Consider the following 22,157-nt stretch of genomic DNA (forward strand, 5'->3'; position numbering starts at 1 on the left):
GCCTGCCGCTCAGTACCTTTCTTGCTTTGACGGGAGAACTATGCAAGTCTGCTTCCAAACTCAACAGCGTGGGCGTCGTAAGTCTTCGCACTGTTGGCAGGGTCGTTTTCACATTGTTAGGTCATATAAACTTAAATCCTTCATCTATTTACCTCCCTATTCCTTCCCGTGGCCAACCTTATCTGTGTAAGTCTCTCTTATCGGCCCAAGAGAGTGAAGTTCGTAAATTCCCTTTCCACCTTTCCATTTAACCCAGAATATACAGTAGGAAAATGGCTAAATGCCATATATGCTCGAAACAAACAGCCTCCACTAAATTCACAAATTGTTCTAAATGCAAGAAACATTTTCATGTGGAGTGCTTGTGTTTGCTGCCTGATGAGTTGAGTCTGATTGATAAAGATTGGATCTGTAGCTATTGTAAGAAGGAGGGTCGTTCACTTCGTAGTGGATCGGTATCATCCCCTTCCCAGCATCTAAATAAACCGGTCTCGACTTTAAACTCACAGTCTTCCTCGGCTTCCTCACTCAGTGGTGATCAATTCGCTGCCATTATGGCAAAATTAAACGAAATGTCTCTTGATATGTCTACCATAAAATCCACCCAACTAGCGATACAGTCAGATTTATCCGAGTGCAAGTCTGTTTTGAAGGAACATTCTGAGGATTTGCGCCGTCATGAGAGCCTTCTCGATGAACATTCCAACTCCATCATTAAGCACGAAACTGATATCAAGGCCTGCACTTCTAAAATGCGGAGTTTAGAGGAATCGAATGAACAACTTTCCGTCGCGATTGATAACGCCAGCACCAAAATATCCGAGATTGAGATTCAGCCGGCTGAAATGTTGGAACGCTTACGTAGGTCCCACAATATACTGATTCGCGGAATTCCTGAAGCTGGCCCCGCGGATGACGAGGCGAGTGTTTCTCAAGTTCTCGACCGCGTGAATCCAGATGCTAATTTGCAACGTACCTCCATCTCTAGAATAGGAGTATCGACTAACAACCGTCCAAGAATTCTCAAGGTATCTTTCAACAACCCACTGATAGTCACGAGAATTCTCAAAGACAGGCGAGTCATCGCCAGCGTACGCGACTGGCGGAAATATAGCATTACTGACGATAAAACACCTTTACAAGTAAAAGAGCTCAATGATTTGCGTGCCGAACTAAAGCACAGAATCGACGCGGGCGAGTCTAACATCAACATCAAATATATCTCCGGTAAGCCTACTATCACAAAGATCTCCACTTCTAAGAGCGCAAAAAACTAGACATTCTCCATGAGTGGACCATCCTTTATACCAACGCACAGTCTCTGTTCTCCAAGTACTTGGAATTGTTAGCTTATGTGGACGTCCATCATCCAACTTTCATCTTGATTGCGGAATCCTGGCTTCATCCTGGTATTCCAGACTCACTGGTTTCCATACCCGGTTATTTGATTTATAGGCAGGACAGTACAACAACTGTGGGTCATGGTGGTGTTTGCATGTATGTGGCCACGAATATCTCTTTATCTTTTTCTCTGAAAGTAACTAACCTTGACCTGCCAGGAATTGACAATATATTCCTTGATCTGTTGGAGGAGAAGTCTTGCTTCTTTACCATCGGCTGCATTTATCGACCTCGCCCTTGCCAATCCGATACTTCACTGGCTGCTCATCTGGGTAGTCTTTCCACGACCAAGCGCAATCTATATATAGCTGGTGATTTCAACATGCCCGATGTTGAATGGCCTATGACATCAAAGACCTATAATTCGGCATCTAGCGTTTATGTAGACGCTATCCGCGACTACAACCTCTTTCAACTGGTGGACTTTCCTACGCGCTTTCGCAATTTGCAGACTCCTTCTCTTCTAGATCTATTGCTAACGAACGATACTGACCTTGTTTCCAAGATTGAACAATATCCACCCTTAGGCAAATCAGACCACATTATCTTACTCTCCACCATTCATATGAGATCACGTACACCATCCAATAGGTCAAGAAAACATTTAAAAATCATAGACTATCATCAACTTTGTCTGAGACTGGGGGACGTCGATTGGAGTACACTTCTTGCGCCCAATACTGATACTGAGGAGATGTGGGCTGTTTTTACCACAACCCTTCTAAACTTGACCAATGAATGCTCATCTGTGAGAAATATTGTTTGCATACCAGCTAAGCCCTGGATCGATCAAAATATCCTTAGACTAATACGTCACAAGAAGTCCATATGGCAACGTTACCTACGTCGTAAGCAAGTAAGAGACTACGAAGACCATCGACGTTTCTCCAATTCACTTTCATCACTAATTGCCGATTCCAAAAGGGAATTTGAATCCAATCTAATACATTCTAAGAACAATAAAAAGTTTTTCAAATACGTCAGATCAACCCTCAATTCTAAAGTTGACATACCATTGGTTCGCAATTCTAGCAATACTCCCTGCTCCTGTCCCGAGGAGACGGCAAACGTCCTAGCTGATTCCTTTGCTGCCTCTTTTACAAGAGGAGCCCACCAACTTCCAAGATTGAACGTTGAGAGGAATTCTTCTGAAATAACAGAGTCTTCTTTCAACCCTGCAGTCGTTGAAGCCCATTTATCTTCACTCAATGTTAACTCCTCTCCTGGTGCGGATGGTATCACTGCTAAAATACTCAAGGAATGTGCCCAACCTCTTTCGTATCCTCTTTCTATTTTGTACAAACGTTCACTTCAAACATCCTGCCTACCCTCTGCTTGGCGTAATGCACTTGTAACGCCAATTTTCAAGAAGGGAGATAAACGTGACGCAGAAAATTATCGTCCAATTAGTCTGGTTCCGATTGTGGCAAAGGTGTGCGAGAAGATCATCTTGAGTGGTGTCCTTGAGTTTGCAATTAGCGGTAACCTTATTCCCGAATGTCAACACGGCTTCCTTCCTGGTAGATCAGTCATTACTAACCTCCTTGAATGCGTAAACTCCTGGTCCGAGTCCCTTGATAAAGGCTTTCCAGTCGACATTGTTTATCTGGATTTTTCTCGGGCATTTGACCGTGTACCACATGATCTTCTCTTACATAAACTCGAACATCTTGGGGTCCGCGGCCGCCTGCTTTCTTGGATTGAAGCATTTCTTACCGATCGAACCTTCCAGGTTCGAGTCGATAAATCTCTCTCTTCGGCGAGACCTGTTGGAAGTGGAGTTCCACAGGGTTCTGTTTTGGGTCCACTACTTTTTCTCCTCTACATCTCTGATTTACCCAAGATCTTCAACTCTCAGTGTTCCCAATTTGCCGACGATACCAAATTATTCGGTAACCCCAACGTGGCAGCTCATCTGATTCAGGAAGACATGGAGAAATTGAACCATTGGTGCCAGGAGTGGAGGTTGCCTCTGAACTACGAGAAGTGTGTTGTTCTGCACTTGGGTGCTCGCAATCCCCGTCGTCAGTACTATATAAACAACAACCCCATCGCTACTTGTAGTAGTCATGCTGACCTTGGTGTAATTGTGTCAGAGAATCTAAGCTGGTCCGACCACATTCTTCAGGCGGTAAACAAGGCCAAAAGAACTTTATTTATGGTTCAGAAAGCTTTTGGTAGATGTGATCCCTCCACCTGTGCTATCCTTTACAAACTCTACGTGAGACCCATACTGGAGTTTGCTGGCCCTGTGTGGAGTCCTTCATTGAGTAGAGACTCGGCATTGTTGGAGAGCGTCCAGCGACGGGCAACTCGTTTGCCCTACGGCATCTTACGTCCCAGTTATGGTGAAAGACTGTCCATCATGAATCTGTCCACGTTTGATGACAGGAGGCTGCGTGGTGATCTCATCATTACTTTTCGTGCTCTTCACAACTTTTTTGGAGTTGACCTCAGTGGTCTCTTCAAGTTGAACCTGGACGACCGTCTGCGAGGTCACGCTTTCAAGCTGAGGAAGGAAAGTTTCAAGACATCCCAAAGACAGTTCTTCATCACAAACCGCGTGTTTACCGTTTGGAACTCTTTACCTTCATCGGTGGTGAACTCAGTTTCTGTGAACTCTTTTAAAAACAACTACGACACCTGGTTTCGTCGCGAGTGAGTGCTACTTGTGGAGCTGTGAATTGCTTTTTCTTTTGTAATGCATTTTTTTTAAGTTTCGGTGTATTTTTTCATATATTTCAATTTTTGTGAGTTTATAGGCTTGGCCTCAACTCTTTACCTTGTAATAATAATAATAATAATAATAATATTCTGACCGAGATTCTTACTTTTTCAATTTACCTTTGGATTTGAGGACTTCAAATGAAGTTAATGAAAGTGAGCACATTATTTTTTATTCTTGAATAAATAATAGATAGATCATTTTGTGAATAATGGCAAAAAAGCTATTATGAGAATCAGGGAGTATTCTTAAGAATTTGTTTCTTCAGAAAAAAAACTGCTGGAGCTGGAGATGATTTTGAAAAAGTTATAATCTGCGAACTAAAAAATACCAAAGTACATGATAGCGGATTGGTAATATCCAATCCTCAAATTTTTCAAAGGGATGCTTTTTTCATCTCTCGGTAGAAGACCCTGATTACACAATATCTGCATTCTTCAGTGTTGACTTCGGTAATTCTTTACAAAACCAGCAAATTGGGTCTCTGCCTAGGGCGGCAGTTTGGCTAGCGACGGCTCTGAGTGCTCATATTATCAAGTTAATAAGGCAAATAATATAGAGTTAAGGAGTCCAAAGGCAGGTGGTACCAATTTTGATTCATTATTTCTGATATTAAACTTTTTTAGAAGGTGTAGAATCAGAGCACCGACTGAAAAAATCGTCTCGACATAAATTAATTTACCTTATCGCATTGTTCCTTCTAGCCTGAAAGCTTTTTTTCGACAAAAAACAAATTTTAATTATGTATTTGAAAATAATGATGGTACGATAGTATTGACTGAATCATTCTTTACCGTAAAATCATACCTAATCACCTACATTTCTAAGCATTTAATAGATGACGAAATTTATTTTGCAATGCTTTATTATCCATAAAAGCAGTGATTTCATCTGAACGAATGTGAAATAAAATTAGAATGAGCAAGGGAAATATACTGTGTGACAATAAATGCAACACCAAAATTAGCTAGTTGAAAGGTTGTGATCGATTAAATTTTCATTTAAAATAATCTGGTAGTCATGGAAAATTTGAAGTTCTACATGTTACAACCTACTTGTTACAATCGAAATTATCTGATTTATTTTTTTAATGATTGAGTCGATTTTGGCATTATCTTTGGTTGCATTTCTTTCTGTTTTTGTGTTCTTCTTTGCGTTTTGAGAGTGCGATTATGCCCAGAAAAATTGCTAAACTCTTTAACCGTAACCAATTATTTATGGTACAATGTTATTGAGCATAGTCTAGAGAAGGTAAAGAACTTCGTAGACGATGAAATAGAAGGCCAAGTCAAACAAATGAGGTCCAAACCGCCATCTTCGATTAATGGCATAGAGAGACCAATTCTCGAATACAAAATCAATAGTCAATCAATAGTTTCGAAATGAAGGGCTTCCAGAACACTTCGTACAATTTACCGTCGAATTAGACCTTTTTTGAGTATGGAATGATATTGTTTATGGCAGCAGGTCTCAGTTGGTATTCATCTGAGGCAATATGAATGCCCAGCGATATGATAATTTTTTTTCTCCAGGAGCTAGAATACTCGATGTTTCAATAGGATAAAACCAGTCCTAATCTTGCAAGGCAATATATGCAGCTCTTCGCCAATAATATTGCCCTGGCCACCCAGATCTCCCGACCTATCGCCCATCGAACATGTGTGGTACATGATAATTAGAAAAAATAAATCAAATATCCAATCTTCCACAAACAATAGAAGCTCATCGGCATAAAGGTGCTCCCTCTCCCAAGAGATTACGGTGTTTGGTCCCGAAATCACTGGTGGACTCATCAGTTGGGCTATCCAGCGATCTCTGCCCAAGACACACCCTCTCACACCATCGTGGAGAGGGGACTCTGCACAAATGCGAGATTCTTCATGAACTCATCGATGCCTCGCTAAAGAGTGTGGCGAAGCCAGCAACGCCACCTTTAGGGCATGCAGAGTCACTACAACAGATTGCCTGGGATACAATACTTCAGGATCACATCCATGCCAAAAGTGAGAGAGCATCAAACTGATAGAGGGTGTGGAACACGTTATTACTAAAAAAAATCTTTAATTTCTACATATTGATTCGGCTAGTTGAAGATTTCTGCCAAGTTTGGTCGCAAAACCTTCTTGGTGTTGCATTTGTCGTCATGAGTATAGGATCTTACCTTCTTTTTTTGAATTTTTCGTCAGGGTAACCTTGGAAGGTAACCCACTGAATCCATTTGGGGTAGGTCCTATGTAACTAGCACTTAAGGCACTGAGACTATGTTGATGATTATGCTGTGGCACTCTTCTCTTTATCACTAAACTAACTGTATCACCCGAATCACGCAGTACTTGTACTGCAGTTTGATAGTCGACATTCTGCAACGATATACCATTTACAGATATTATCCTATCGTTAACTCTGAAAAGAAGAAAGATACATGATGAGAGAACTGAAAACTATTTAGAAGAGATTATATGAATTTGAAAACAATGACGGTAACTTACTGTAATATCCTCTCTGCAGGACCTGAGGCCAATACGTCACTGACTGCTATGCTAGGATCGCCTGATGCAAAATGTGGATTGTCCCTTCCACCTGATACGGCAATACCAAAACCATATCCAGGCACACGGGTCACGTTGATTTGTTTGTATTCCCATCCTCTGTCCTGCAAGGAAATGAGTATTCTGATAAACAATATCACAATTATTCAATTAACTATGTAAGAAATAGCAAATATACTAATAGCATGGTGTATGAACGATTTAAGTCTGAACAATTGGCCTTCCCGCTCCCCCGATTTGTCACCTTGCAATAGTTTGATGGTTTTCTAAATTCCCACAAAACCTTAAATCTATTTAGCCAACATATCTTATTGTTTGCGAGCAATTATCATAAAAATGCGCGGGTGACATAAAAGTGGAAGTAAACAATAAGTCATTAGTGTTACATGACTAAACAACACCACCAATGGGATTCTTGAAGAACAAAAAGTGAATGGCGCATTTGCGCATTTTATTGATGGAAACCGTTTTCATTCTGCTTTTTGGGCTCAGCAACTCCAGAAATAAATTATGAGAAAGAAATACTATTAAATGATGTCACTGTTTAGTAGATAAATCATTTGGTAATTTTTCAGCTTATTAGTGTTTTTTAATTTAATTTTTTCGGAACGCATTATACAAGGTGTTTCAAAATAAAGTTTATATTTGGAGGGACATGTCAATCGGTAGCCTGGCTCTTGGGAATTTAATTCTTCTTGAGAGTTTCTCGGGAGCGGATCGCGCTATCTGCGTACGCGAATTTTACAAAAATGGTTATTTTGCGACTAAAGCTTGAAGAAATTTCTTTATATTGAGGTTAATCGATTTGTTCGTGATCATCCCGACTTCTCCATTGGGAAGCGTGGAAGTGCCTTGAATGCGCATTCTGCAGAAAGATCTGAAGCCGAATAATATGGTTCTAGCAGGATGGTGCAACTTTGCACAAGTCCAATATGTCTATGTTGTGAGTTCGTGAAATTTTTCCAAGCGAATTAATCTCCAGGAGAGGTAACATTCAAATAAGGCATACACGAACCCTATTAGGGATTCATCAAGCCAATTAGCTTAACATTTTAACCAACTACTTGACTTGAAAATCAGGTACTTGAGCTTGACTTGACTTGATTTTAGATATTTTGATATCTAGCTACTTGATATGACTTGAGCTTGATATGCGTCGCACGGCATATATTTCTGCAATCTCGTACACGCTTAGACTGAATAAGAGGATTCCTCGACCGCCGAGAGACTGAAGCATTCGCCAATGTGACTTCATTAGTAGTTTTCTCCCATTTCTATGAAATCTTTTTGTAGATTTTGGTAATTTCAGAAATATCTTTCCAAACTTGGCCAAAATGGCCAAGGATTTTTCATCAACGCCAGCATCTTCAGCTTCTGTTGAAAGACAATTTTCCAGAGCTGCTCTTACAGTTACGAAAACCCGCAATAGGTTAGGCGACAAATCTATGAGATGCCTCATGTGTCTAAGATCCTGGATGGAAAATTATGAAATCAAACAATCTTCTCAATATTAATAAACTTTATTTTTTACTACTTTCTATTTTGTTATGATTCATAGTGATTTAATTTATGTTTCTATTTCAAAAAAGTTTATATTTTTGGGTTCTTTTAATTTAATAAGTTTAATGAATAAAAGTGTTTTCTGCAAGGAAACTTAAATTTCGTATTATTTCACCTACGACCTACGAAACAATATAAAAAAGGTATGAAAATTGCAGAAGTTGAAGCTGAAGCGAATATTTGCACACACAGGCAGACAGACAAGACAGTCGCAGAACCATAGTTACAACAAATCTTGCTCCATCTTCGGCAGACTAAAAACCGAAATATTTCATTCAGAACAAAGAACTATGATCAAACAATGAACCATAGAATTGAATCCGCAGCAATTTCGCTTCCAGTTTGAATTTCTTGGCATCCACAACAGATTTCAAAGATTTATTACCGATAATAACAAACCAAAATCGACTCAACACTAACATCAAGCCGTCCAACATAGAAACAAACAATCAATCGTCATTATTACACCACGGTAGCCTCAATGAGATCAGGAACACCGAAACAAAGACGACCGCACCATAGATGATGGCCTTCAAGAGGCTCGCACCGCTGTCAGATGCTCGAATTACATTGATTTCATCGGGTCGACCTTGAGGACCCGTCCGTCATCACCGAGAGAGGTTAATTTATTGACCAATAGCGAGTAATCATGGCTACACCTCCGTCAATTTATGTCGCTAGGTACCTACTAACTGCATGGTAGGTAAATAATCGCCCACCTTTGGATTTTATGGATTTAATCGAACGTTAGGTCGATGGTTAGAGGACGAACTGGATGTTTTGATGCATGAGTGCGCCTACGATATGGGCGAGGCTTCTTCAGCATTGTAGGAGATCGGCTAGGCCGTTGGAAGCGGAAATAACAAACGTTTTTAAAAGATGACTCAGATCAGTTGTGACAATGGGGATTTTTGAGAAACCGTTGCTAGCAAAACTGCCGCCCTGGGCTGTTTGCCGCCCTAATAGATGTCAAATATGCAGAAAACAAAATATTAATATTAATATCAGGGTCTTCTACCGAAAGATGAAAGAATTGAAGGCAACTCTTTAAAAAATGTCGATAATAACATAGGGGAAGTATTCATTAACAAAAACCAACAAAATCTGTTTATAAGTTCCATCTATTCTACTTAATTCTTCTTCTAATACCTCTAACTCAATTTGAAGTGCTCAAATTCAAAGGTAAATCATAAAGTAAGAATAAAGGGTGAATCAACAGTGCTCGATCGGTCAATAACTATTGGAAATTTTTGGCTAGGAGAATGATTCAAATATTGACGAAATCGACAGTACTCAACGCATAATTTTAGACTTTACAGGCTGGTCCGAAAGTGGTTAAACACGATACCACCCTGTTTTTCGAGTGAGAATACCCAATTTTTTATCATACTCGTAATCTCCATAAAATTCTGATTTGTCACTTGTCATCACTTATCTGTGGTCCTTTTTATGTAATGGTTTAAACTACACTCAGGTTTTATAGTTTTTTTTTTATTTTAGCTCAAATTTCAAAATTTATACATAAAGTGCTGGCTTTTTAATTACTATAAAGGGTTTATCAGAAGTTTATTGTTGAACCCCTCATTTTGAAACATACAGTTGAATTTCGTGGTCAAATTTTTCCAAATTATGTTCCAAGTTTCATCATGATCCATTTCTTTTCAACATTTTGTTTTTTTTTTTGGGTGATGGCTTCAAGTGCACTAGTTCATCAATTCAATTAGTACGCTTAAATAAATATTGAAATATTACACTGAACAACATATTTTTGCCTTCTCATTGGTAGATTCATGAACTGTGCTGCCGAGAATGAAAAAATTTCAAATGATTGATTTTTCTCCAGCGATACTAAAAATTCGATTTTAGGTATAGGGTTTTCCAATAATATATATTTATTCATTCAAAAATTCTTTACAGTTTACTAAAGAAAAATACATTCAATAGAGATATGCTGGAACAACACAAAAAGAAAAAATTTCCATGTATGTATAGCAAGGTTTCATTTCGTTTAGCCCGTTATCAGGGCACTTCTGAAGCTTTCATCTTTTGACATTCAACAATTGAACGAAACACGGCTCAAAAAAGCACTGAAATTGTTCAAATTCACAATAGAAATGTAGGCAGGAGGTAGGCAGGTAGATATCGCTTTAGTGATATGCTCACCTTTTGCACAATGTAATAAATGATGTAACACTTTGTTATGGCAATAAAGTATTATTATTATTAGAAATGATGAAAATTTTGTAGTCGCATTTCGCAAAACTTTTTCAAGAAAATTTTCCTAGTTGTTTTATTTCTCGAGGAGGTGATCACAATTGGCCACCGAGATCTTGTGATTCAACACCTATAGACTTTTTTTGGGGGCCAAGTGAAGGATAAGGTATATGTCAATGCGCAACTATCGATTCAAGATTTCAAAGATGGAATTCGTGAGGTTATCGAGGACATACAGTTGCAAATATGCGAATTGGTCATAGAAAATTCCATGAAAAGGATATGATTCTGCAACAGTAGCCGTGGTGGTCTTTTGACTGATATAATTCTCCATTGTTAAAGATATACCTTCCTTTTTACAATGAAATAAACATCGATTGATTTCTTTTTAAATATACTCGTTATTTTTTCCATATCAAAATGAATTATCTTATTAAAAACATTTTATAATGACCCAAAAGTGATGTCCGACAAACAAAACATAAAAAGTGAAATCAGAAAATTATAATCACGCTATAGAATATTTTAACCGCGACGTATGTAGAACAAATAATAACTACCACTATTTAAGAAGCAGACAGAACGAGTATCTCTTTTAGGAATTTCATGAATTTATGATTCTTTAAATGTCAAAGGATACATTACATCGTTCGTTGATGCTTTCATTCAAATCCTGACCGCTATTATAATTCATTTATTCATTCGTCAGGTGTGAATTTCAATGGGACTGCAATACAATTGATTTTAAGATTCACTTCTGGAACACCAGAAATAACACTATTCACACAGCTGCTTGACAAGTTTCTGGCTAGTGTCCCATTCCTTGATATCCGATTGCGATAGGGATCAACGAACGCGTCAAATCAGGTTACGTCTAAATACTCTAAAATAAAAAGGGAAAGGAATTGTCGGTATAATCTGAGCAACGTCAAGAAATTGTGAGAAATGAGAGGGTTATTATGAAACTGTCATGAGAGGAGGCAACTACAAATACTCGTCTACCAGTTTGTAAGAGAAATATGCTAGATGGCCATATCAAAGAGTCTTAGAAGAAGAAGAAGAAATAAGGAAAAAGTTTATTTTATACCTAATAAACTAATTACATCGCTGAGGTTTATAATATTATAACCAGTGCGCGATATTAAATGAATAATAATTCTAAAAAATGACCAATGAGAAATACATTAAATAACTAAGGAAAGAGAAATGAAAACAAACAAAGTAAATCATGAGAGGGAATATGTATAAGGTATAAGTATTTTCCAATCAGGTGAATAGTTTCAGGGTATCATATATCATCAGGTCCATTTACGAATTGAATTACTATCTGTATGTTTCTTATTAAATTCATTATTTGAAGTCTTGTGTTAATACTCACCCAAGCTTTCAGTTTTCTCTTGAAATATTTTATATTTCTTATATTTTTCAAATTTTCTTAGGACTCTTAGTCTTAGACAATAAAATATGTTAAAAGGATTCTGAAAAATGAATGTTTTAATTTAAACATGGAGATTAATGAGAATTTCAATCAAATAGAAGTGTAAAATACAACAATCAGCTATATTATCTGAAGCACTTATCAGAGCGAATTACGTCATTTTGAAGTGTAAACCATAGACATAAGTAGTGTAACATTCTATTCTATGTTTATGATATAACCCTACCTAGTGTCCCTTTGAATTTTTTAATTGTGGCAACTGTGTTTCTATTTATTTTTGAATTATTTAATTGTTATTCGTTGTTTCTTTTTTTCTATATATTTCCATGAATATATTCTTTGTTTTCTGTTAACATCTGACTGTTTGTTTTCATGTATCTTTTTTTAGTTTTTGTAATTTCTCACCAAATCCACTTTCACATTGATAGAATACCATTTGTTTAAAACAATAGTATATTGTGCAACAAGTGGGGAAAGTCCAACTTTTCTCGCGACTGTGGAAGTTTGTGGCACGAGCCTGAAAGGCGAGTGCCGCGAACACACGAGCGAGAAAAGGACTTTCTCCACATGTTGCACACTATACTTTTCCTACAACTGCACAAATTTCAATAATTCAAGTAATGGACTTGATTCAAATCAAAATGACCTTCTTTGACAGTATGTGCTAATTTATTGCGTTTCCATAGAAACGACTCAAAAACCCAATTTCATTGGTCTACCAAGGGAGGTGTGGGCAAAGTACCGTGGGGAATAATATTTCCCACAGTATGCGCAATACGTGGTTTTGCAATTGAGTAAACTATGCAGAATACGCTACTTTTCATAGCAGTTGTAGGAAAAAGTTTTTTCTTGGTGACCCATCAATCTTTTTATTGGATTCCCAATTGAATATATCTATTTTTGCATATCGCATATTTATGCAGTATTGAACAAAATAGTTGCAGATGACCGACAGAAACAGTGTTTTGAATTATTCATGTGTTTTTAAAAAATTTGCAATTTTTTACCAAAATTAATGTATTCATTCCTGCTACTTGATTACAACCTTTCCCAAAGGAATATTCAAAGAAAAAGCGCAAATTTCAACTTTCGTTATTGGGTAAGTTTTTAGATCAAAAGCTTAGATCCAAAATCCTCAATATCATTCAAATTCAGTTGATACATAACTCATCATGGCGACATTCTCCGGCATCAGATACTACGGTCAACTAGAATGTAAACTGCACATAAATATCTAGGTAACTTTAATAATCTTAAATGTTAAACGCACCTTATCCATTAATTATATGTGATCGAGTCTTGCGTAATTTATGCCTTGATTTGTTCATCAGACTGAATTCTTTTATTTTTTCGGTTTATATTTATCATTCTGGCCTTCCAGAGGAGCTCCTAATTTAGAATTTTCTGAGATATCATATCTCAGATATGGGAGGTACTGGAGGTAATTGTCCCCAAAGACTTCCAAAATGAGTAGAAATAATATTTCAGAATTCTCGCCAAGACGAAGAACGAACGTTTTTCCATAAAAATGAACCAATAATTATTTTTCTTTTCTCTGTAATCGGCACGTAATAAAAATCGGACCCTTTAATGGTTTATGAGTTTATTACAGCTTTTAAGATGACAACTTTTATTGCACCACTAGTCTACTTCCGAAGTTTATCATATTCCGCTTTGTCGCCACTAGTTTTGCAAACTGTGATTTTTGCATTCGTCATCGCTTTACACTTACCCCATGTTTTCGGTTTTTTGTATCACAGTCATTGGATTGATCCGAATTTAGCGGAATTCGAATTAAAATAAAAAAAAATTATATCGTTTTCACTCTGATGGAAACAGAATTAGAGTTGTCGTATGAAAAATGCACTAGTCAGACTGAAAATCTGACAGATACAGCATTGACTGCACCAAAATTTTGCGATAAGTCAATATATCCGAATGTTTACTTGACACTATATTTGATTGATCTGTAATGCAATATGTAAGTGTGGCGAGCTCTGGAGAAGTTTTTCACTATGGAAGAGGTTGAAAACTTGGCTCAGATCAACAATGGGTCAGGAAATATTTGGCCTTATTATACATCCATAGGGAAATTGATATTGATTCAGTGAAGGAAGGTTTGCGAATATGAAGAGGAGATTTTTGGAATTGGTATTATAAAGAACAATAACTATATTAACAGGCTGATTGAAAATTCCCCGGTCTACCATAGTAAAACACATTTTTTTGGCAAAATTCGATTTTAACATTCAACATAGTTCCTAGAGCGATTGTAGCGATCTTCCAACATTTCGATACCATTTTTGTAGTACGATTTGTCTTTCGTTTCAAAATTCGGCGATTACTTCTACATTGGCGCTAAATTTCTTTCCACCGAGCATTCTTATGAGGTTTTTTCCAGGAAAAAGTCGATGGGGACCAGATCTGGTGGATACAGTGGATGCAAAAGCAATTCGAAGCCCAATTCATGCAATTTTGTTCAATTGTTTTCATTGATTTGCGACACGGCCGTTGTCTTGATGGAACAGCACCTTTTTTTAACGATTTCATTCTTCAAACGATCCAATAATGCTATATAATAATCGCTGTTGATGGTCTGGTCCTTTTGGTGGTAATCAATGAATATTATACCTTGCGCATTCCAGAATACTGATGACATAACCTTGCCAGCTGACTGTTGTGTTTTTCTTCGCTTTGGATTCTGTTCATCGTGTTCAGATCACTCAACTGACTGTCGATTGGACTTCCGTGGAAACTACTGAAGGTTTTATCTTATTGTTTATTCGCTGTGCGATTTACTTTACAGATGCTACGGTATTGGTTGTTGATCGTACTTTCTGTTTACGGTAAAGTAAATCGCACAGTTTCTTAGTTTCACGTTGCACAGTTTTTATGCAATCACATGGTTGGCGAAATGTACGAATATCGTCACTTTCTGTATGGGGAGTAGAAAAATGATTTTATTTATCTTTTACAAAAATTATTTTTGTGTCATTAGTTTGTAAGCATGTTATATTTATGTTTTTTCTGTTTATTATGCTCACAAATTTATCAAATGTTTTCTTACGGGAAAAAGTTTCTTGTTGTTTTTGAAATGTTCCTTGCTATGTATATGCATACGTTTTATAAGTATTTATGTTCTGATAAAATAATTGATGTGTACCGAACGAATTTTTTTTCGAATACCCCCGCAAGAAAAAAAAAAGATTTACGCCATTGTCATCACTATCCATTTCAAATATTTTTGGGTTATAAGTAGATATCAAATCTGACTTTTGTCACAACAATAAACGAATCGATTGACAGGGACAGGATAGGCAATAGAATTGTAATCGAAAATCTTTATTTATTGAAAAAATTCTTGATTTATGATGATGTTGATGGCGATTTAAGAGAAAGTAGTAAAAGCACATTCCTGAACCTTTTTTGGTCTCAGCCTAACGCATCGAACAATTTAAATCATCCAGGAAAGTATCGTTTTTACAACTAAATAAACAATGTACTATTACCAGTTCGTGACTTTTTCGAAAAAAAAAATACCCCCAAAAGTCTCGACGGATCACATATCGCTTCCTGTTCCATCTACCATCCATCAGAGCGAAGATGTTCCAATGACATGCACATGCAGTACGTTTATTTTTACAGACAGCGATAGCACTTTAGCCCTCGGGACATATTCTATTAATACGTAGACAGCTAGGCAATTGAAGCCGATTGGACAGCGTTTAATGATCCCTCTGGACGAAAACAAAAATGAATGGACTTCCTGTTTTCATGGGAACAGTTAACAATGGTACTTGTTGTGCCTCAGACATCGGCACTGATCTCTATCGAATAATTGGCACCTCTTGCAGACGAAAAATATGAAGATTATGCGGATGTGTGTGTATGTCGCATATCAATTTGTTTCTGGTTGTCGAAATTATGTGTTAAGCTACGTTCACACCGGAGGAGCCGAAGCGTGGCCGGTATTCATGACTTTAGCCCGGTTGCAAGTCGGATTCTTTTGGAAAAATTAACGCTCTGTTTGTGGCAACTTGATCTACAGAAAAGTTGTCAAAGCTATCATCATTAAAGGTTCTCAAAGCATGATCACCACTTTCGCTTAAATTGATCTGAGAGAACTGTTAATTGTTTTGTTAAATGACCAACATTTTGATAAACCTTTCAGATTTAATGATCTTCCCTAACGACCCCTAGTGAAGCTTTACGTTTTTATACAGGGTGTCCTGTAAAGACCACGTCAAACCAAAGAAGAATGTTGATCAAAGGATAATCCACCTGCTATCACAAAATTCCCATTATAAAAGTCTTACCGTTTTCGAGATATTTTTTTTTTTTAAATATATAATAATGAATTTTTGCCCCTTACAATATTTTTGTCTTTACGGTTGGTACAATTTAAACCTTTTCGGTTAATTTTTCCAGTGAAATATTGCTGAAGAATGATTTTAACGTTTACATTAAAAAAATTCTCCGAACATTTTAAAGGGAGGCTGTGAGAAATATTTTTATTGAAAATTTTGGTAGTGGATTCTTTCGTTCATGAAGTTTAGCCCATCGTAGTGGGACCAAAATGTACAGAGCTACTGCTGCACATTACACCAATAAATTGTCTATTTTATAGTGATTTCATGAACAAAATAATCCACTACCAAAATTTTCAATAAAAATATTTCTCACAGCCCACCTTTAAAATGTTCGGAGGATGTTTTTAATGTAAACGTTAATATCATTCTTCAGCAATATTTTACTGAAAAAAATAACCAAAAAGGTGTAAACTTGTACCAACCGTTGAGACAAAACTATTGAGAGGGACAAAAATTCATTATTTCCGAAAAAAAATTTCTCGAAAACGGTAAGAATTTTATAATAGGATTTTTGTCATAGCAGGTGGGTTATCCTTTGATCTATATTCTCCCTCGGTTTGACGAGGTCTTTATGGGACACCCTGTATAACGTTTTTATTATGTAATATAATTTTATGTTCTGAAAAATATATTAGGTGTGCAACTTTGCTGCCGTCGTTTTGCCATAGATGGCTGTAGCGGTAAGTGGTAGTCGAAATAAATAGATCGTAGATGTCATACAATAAGCTCAAGTATTTATAAACATAAAGTTAATCTCCATTAAACATGTCAACTTACGAGTCAAATTCTCGATATTTGCGAGAGGTTTTAATTTTCTGCTTTAAAAAGAAGAAATCTGCGGTTGAGGCTCATCGAATGCTCTCAAATACCTATGGTGAGGCCGCTATTAGCAAAAGAACGTGCCGAGAGTGGTTTCAAGGCTTCAAGAACGGTAGTTTTGACGTCGAAGACCAGGAAGAGAGAAGGTTTGCGAAGATGCAGAATTGGAGGCTTTACTTGATCAACACTCGTGCCAAACGTAACAAGAATTGACAGGATCATTGGAAGTGACGCAACAAGCCATTTCAAAACGCTTGAAAGTTCAGAAACAAGGATACTGGGTGCCGTACGCGTTGAAACCGAGAGATGTTAAACGGCGTTTGTTTGCTTGTGAACAGCTGCTTGCAAGGCAAAGACGTAAGGTATTTTTGCATCGCATTGTGAATGTAGACGAAAAGTGTGTTCATAACGATAATCTCAAGCGCAAAAAATCAGGAGGATATCCCGGCCATGCATCCACGTCGACGACCAAACTGAATATTCACGGTTCCAAGGTCATGTTCAATATTTCGTAGGACCAGCACAGCGTTGTGTATTATGAATTGATAAAAACCGACTGAAACAATCAGAGGCGATCCTTATCGAACGCAATTAATGCGTTTGAGCCGAGCATTGAAAGACAAATTACCGCAATACAACGAGATACGTGTTAAAGTGATTTTACAGCATGACAATGCTCGACCCCATGTTGTGAAAGTGACCAAGACATACTTGGAAACGTTGAAATGGGAAGTCCCACCCGCCGTATTTACCAGACGTTGTTTCCTCCGACTATCAATTATTTTGATCAATGACAAACGGTCTGGCTGATCAGCACTTCCGATCTTATGAAGAATTAAAAAATTGAATCGATTCGTGAATCGAAAATGACCAGTTTTTTCAACGCGGGATTCGTACGCTGCCCGAGAGATGGGAGAAAGTAGTGGCAAGCGATGGACAATACTTTGAATCATAAATGTATAACCAGTTTTTTACAATAATGCCTCGAATTTCGGAAAAAAACCGAGGAAGCAAAGTTGTACTACTTTTACTACTTGTACTACTACAGTTCTATCTTCATAAGCTAAAAGCACCAGCAAAAGTGAAATTACAAGCTTCAAGATATTTCCGTTTGAGAGTTATTCATCATCAGTGAGTTGAAACTTGCAAGCAAATATTACATTTTTGAGGAGATGCTTTGAAAGGCATACAAACGAATTTTTCATTCGATTTTCGGTTTTATACATCCTTGAAGGTAAAATGTAGATGGTAAGGAATGTTTTTTATAGAGAAAAGGGCATAAACTGAAATCACGTGCGAAAAGAAATGGTTTAACTTTAAGTAAACAATATGATAATGCTTGTCAAAAGAAGAATATATAGAAGGTTCCAAACAATTAATGAAACTACTAACCAACTGAATGATTAGAAAGACTTTTTACAGAACATTTGTGTCCTTTTATTTATGACCCTGAAGTTCTGGTTTACTATTTTTATTATTACAAAATAGATTTCGGTAAGTATCGTAAAGCAATAATTTAAAGAAGGCAAATACTAAAACGTGAGAGACTGAAAGGTAAGTGTGAAGTAATCGTAACTTTTAGAAGAAATTTAAGTACCTAGTTGCTACAATTCCAACCATAACTTCCTTTTGTTGAATAATTTCTCCAGGCAATATATTTTAGGTGAAATATTACCTGAAAATGATTCCAATGGCGCGAATCTTGAACTAGTGTTCTACTCTTTTTCCTCTGTTAATTTTAATAATTTTCTAACTTTCAGTCATCAGAAGTAGCCAGCTTCATTTGCAAAAACCAATTACTAGTTATTTTATAGCAAAATTTCGTAATGTTAAAGTCATTTTTACCATGACTTGAATATTCAATCGATTGGAAGTGACCTTATGTATATCTGTCGAATTAGTAATGATAATACTATCATTTTTATGGTTGTCTCATAGTAAGTTGCATTTGTTAAAGGTAAATATCAATAATTTATTCAAAATCCATCTAACTATAACAAAACAATGCAGGAAATCACCTTGCCCAGCCAACTTAAGAATATGATTGTTGTGTTTACGTCATTTAGTTTATTATTTTTATTTTGACTGGATCAATGATATCACATATTGATATTTCCAATGTTTATCGCAAATACAAATCAACTGGTGTTAATCACGATTATCGAATAGATGTTGTTTGGTAAATATTCACTACGCAATTATTATTGAAACTAGATGAGTTTGGAAGAGTTGAAGCACATTGAATCGAATACTAATTAATAAAAACCTACATTTCTTCTCACGTTTGACGTGCTTGATGACCTGAAAACTTCAGAGACAAATAAAAATGCATGTTCTACTTGTCAAGGCATGTCTTTCTTTAATTCGCCGACACCGTTCATTAAAATTCAAGTTTTGTCATCATTAGGATATCCTCAATCATTATAGATTCTGCCAAGGAAATATTGACCATTTGAAAAGACCACTTGAAAAGATTGTTGAATTTTTTGGTGTGTGAGTTGGTACACCTTTCCTCTATAATGGTTTGATCCAAATCTGACATTAAGATTGTTTACAGTGTGTTTATTTTGTCAGTTCATCTAAAACGTGTTTTGACATTTTTATAATGGATATAAATGCAGAGGGTTCCTGAATTGGAATTACAGAGTGAAATGAGCCATTCCTTGGATGATTTTAAGAAATAAAAATTCTATAAAAATGGGCCCACAAACATTTTGATTTCGAGATACAGGTGTTTCTTGTAGTCCTATTCTTTTGTGATCATTATACCAGTTTATCGAATCTTCTTTAATCTCCTCTATAGGTTGGGTAATTAAGTACCAAAACTTATAATTAATTTATTCATCACAGCTTTATAACTAGATCTTCATAATAATTTGTTTTTTCCTGAGGATTACTAGAGAATTGTTTGAAATTTTTTTCTCGAAATCATCAGCAGATAAGACAAAACTACAATAAATCAAAAAGTGTAGTACTGGATCAAAGTTTTTGTTTTCATTATTCTAACACTACCTACCAGTGGTCTACCAAAATGAAATTCTGGAGGAAATGAGAGATATTGGAATATTTATGCCGAATCTAAGTTGAATATCTTGAATAATTAAAGAAAAAATCAAACTTTTACATCCTGTATCTCAAAAACAAAGCATTCACGGGTCAATGTTTATAGAATTTTCTTGTCTTAAAATGATCCAAGGAATCTACCATTTTCGTTTGTACCTCCAATTCAGGAACACCCTTTATAGAACAAATAATTCCTATCTTTCATTTTGCAAAGGAATGAAATTTCGTGTGAGAAAGCACTAAGAATCTTTCATATTTTATTCGAGAAAATTTGAATTGGAAAAATGAAATTCGAAGATTTTGAATAACGAGAAAGAGAAATATTAACAAACGACCATCATATTCCCCTGATATGGCACCAGTAGAGTTTTTCATCGGGGCAACAGTTTTCAGTTGATACAACACGAAAAAACAAAGTAGTGGCCGGTCCTGAAGATCAAATTAAATATGTAAGTAGGTAATTCGTATTTGTTGAGATTTATTCTGAACATTCTCTTAATTTCTGACCCTAAAATTATTGGAATTATTGAATATTCAGTCTATTATTTCCCCCTATATCGAATTTCATAGAAAAAATGCTACGTTTATTCTTGAAAATGTAGAATATAGTATTCAGTAACCGTGCTATTGCACATTTTCTTTGGGTTGTTTTCGATCAATTGATTTCAAGCCTTTAAAACACACGGAACGGATTTTAAAGCCAGATAAATCGACGCAGTACAGCAACTGATTTTGGTATCGCATGAAATGCGATTACCTTCCATAGTTTCCAAGAAAAGCTAAAAGTAGCGGACGAATAGATTTTTCAATACGATCTTCAGATTCTGCACATTCCAAAGCGCAATCTACGATCATTTTGTGCGTTAAAGAAAATTCCTTGAACGGTCCGAACTGATAAACCAAAATCAGGTAACCACCTACAGCCCAAGGATTGTGTTACTTATGCACCTGCAATATCGTTGCCTGGATACCATCTTCAAACCATCAAACACCAAATTTTCGAAAGTACCAAAGGGCTCACCTCGTTCGCCAAGTTATTGGCTACATTCTCCATACTTAATCCAAAATTGACACAGCCACTTGCACAACCAGATTACACACTATGCACTTTTACTTAACAAACAATGAGTAAACAACATTTAAAACATTTCGAACATATTTTACACGGGAACGCTCACTGGTAAACGTGGAAAAACAAGTTATAGAAGACCAGTCTTCAGTTTGCACTTAAAGCACAACATTCGATCAGGTGTATTGGCGATCTTGAAAGGTCGTTTAGGCAAATTTTGTGTTAGAAAACTTTTAAAAGGCACAAAAGAATCTGGGAATCCGTAAGCGTCGGATAACTTCGGCTCACGATCTCTGGTAACCGAGAGAATTGAGACTGTACAGTGTTGAATTCCGAAAGTTTGCGTCAACTTCTCCGTCTTTGTCCGCTTGTGTTAAGTGGTTTTCTTTCTTCGTCTGGCATCAGAATTTCTTACCTAGGTGGTACGCTGCTTGACAAAACCCATGGGAGCGATAGAGAGACGCTTTGGATTCAAAAAGCTTGATTTATATACTGCGCGTAACGATAAAGGTACTGCACAAGAGGGTGGCTTTTTATTTTTTTTAGTGATCGTTCTTGGAACACTTCATAATTTTATCACAATTTTTGTTTGTCTCAATGATGATCCTTCCTCAAACTCAATTCTTCCCGGCCGGAGTTATATATAAAGAAATTTTTATACAGGGTGTCCCAATTCGATTCTCAGTGAAAGCATCTTGCGAGCTATAAAACTTGACTCTTTTTTCGAAATAATAAGAGAAAGCAGATCATATATATCTTGATTCTCGTGATGTGATTCTCGAAATATTCTAAAATATTTTTTCAGTAATTTTTATGGTTTATATACAGGGTGGCCACTTTTTCAATGGGATTGTATTGGTAACTTTTAAACCATATGAGTAAGAAGGTCGGTCAAATGGAGAAAAAGTTGCATGCATAGAAGCATTATCAAGCAGTTCAAACAAATCGA

General features: G+C 36.5%; 1 protein-coding gene across 12 annotated transcripts in view; it reads right to left on the reverse strand.

Annotated features, from left to right (window-relative positions):
• LOC123683444 (tight junction protein ZO-1) overlaps window positions 1–22,157 on the reverse strand; it is a 91,826-nt gene that overhangs the window by 19,302 nt on the left and 50,367 nt on the right. For 7 of the 12 annotated variants that reach the window (XM_045622501.1, XM_045622494.1, XM_045622495.1 and 4 more), the window contains exons 2-3: window positions 6,616–6,779; window positions 6,288–6,529 (exon numbers count right to left, since the gene is read on the reverse strand). In XM_045622501.1, coding sequence (XP_045478457.1) covers window positions 6,288–6,529; window positions 6,616–6,779 — 406 coding nt within the window. Of the gene's footprint in view, window positions 1–6,287; window positions 6,530–6,615; window positions 6,780–11,094; window positions 11,131–21,160; window positions 21,592–22,157 lie in introns of those variants that run through there. The other 5 variants (XM_045622502.1, XM_045622506.1, XM_045622503.1 and 2 more) reach the window with 4 other exon arrangements.

The sequence above is a fragment of the Harmonia axyridis genome, chromosome 6 (genome assembly GCF_914767665.1).
Source record: "Harmonia axyridis chromosome 6, icHarAxyr1.1, whole genome shotgun sequence".
NCBI lineage: Eukaryota > Metazoa > Arthropoda > Insecta > Coleoptera > Coccinellidae > Harmonia > Harmonia axyridis.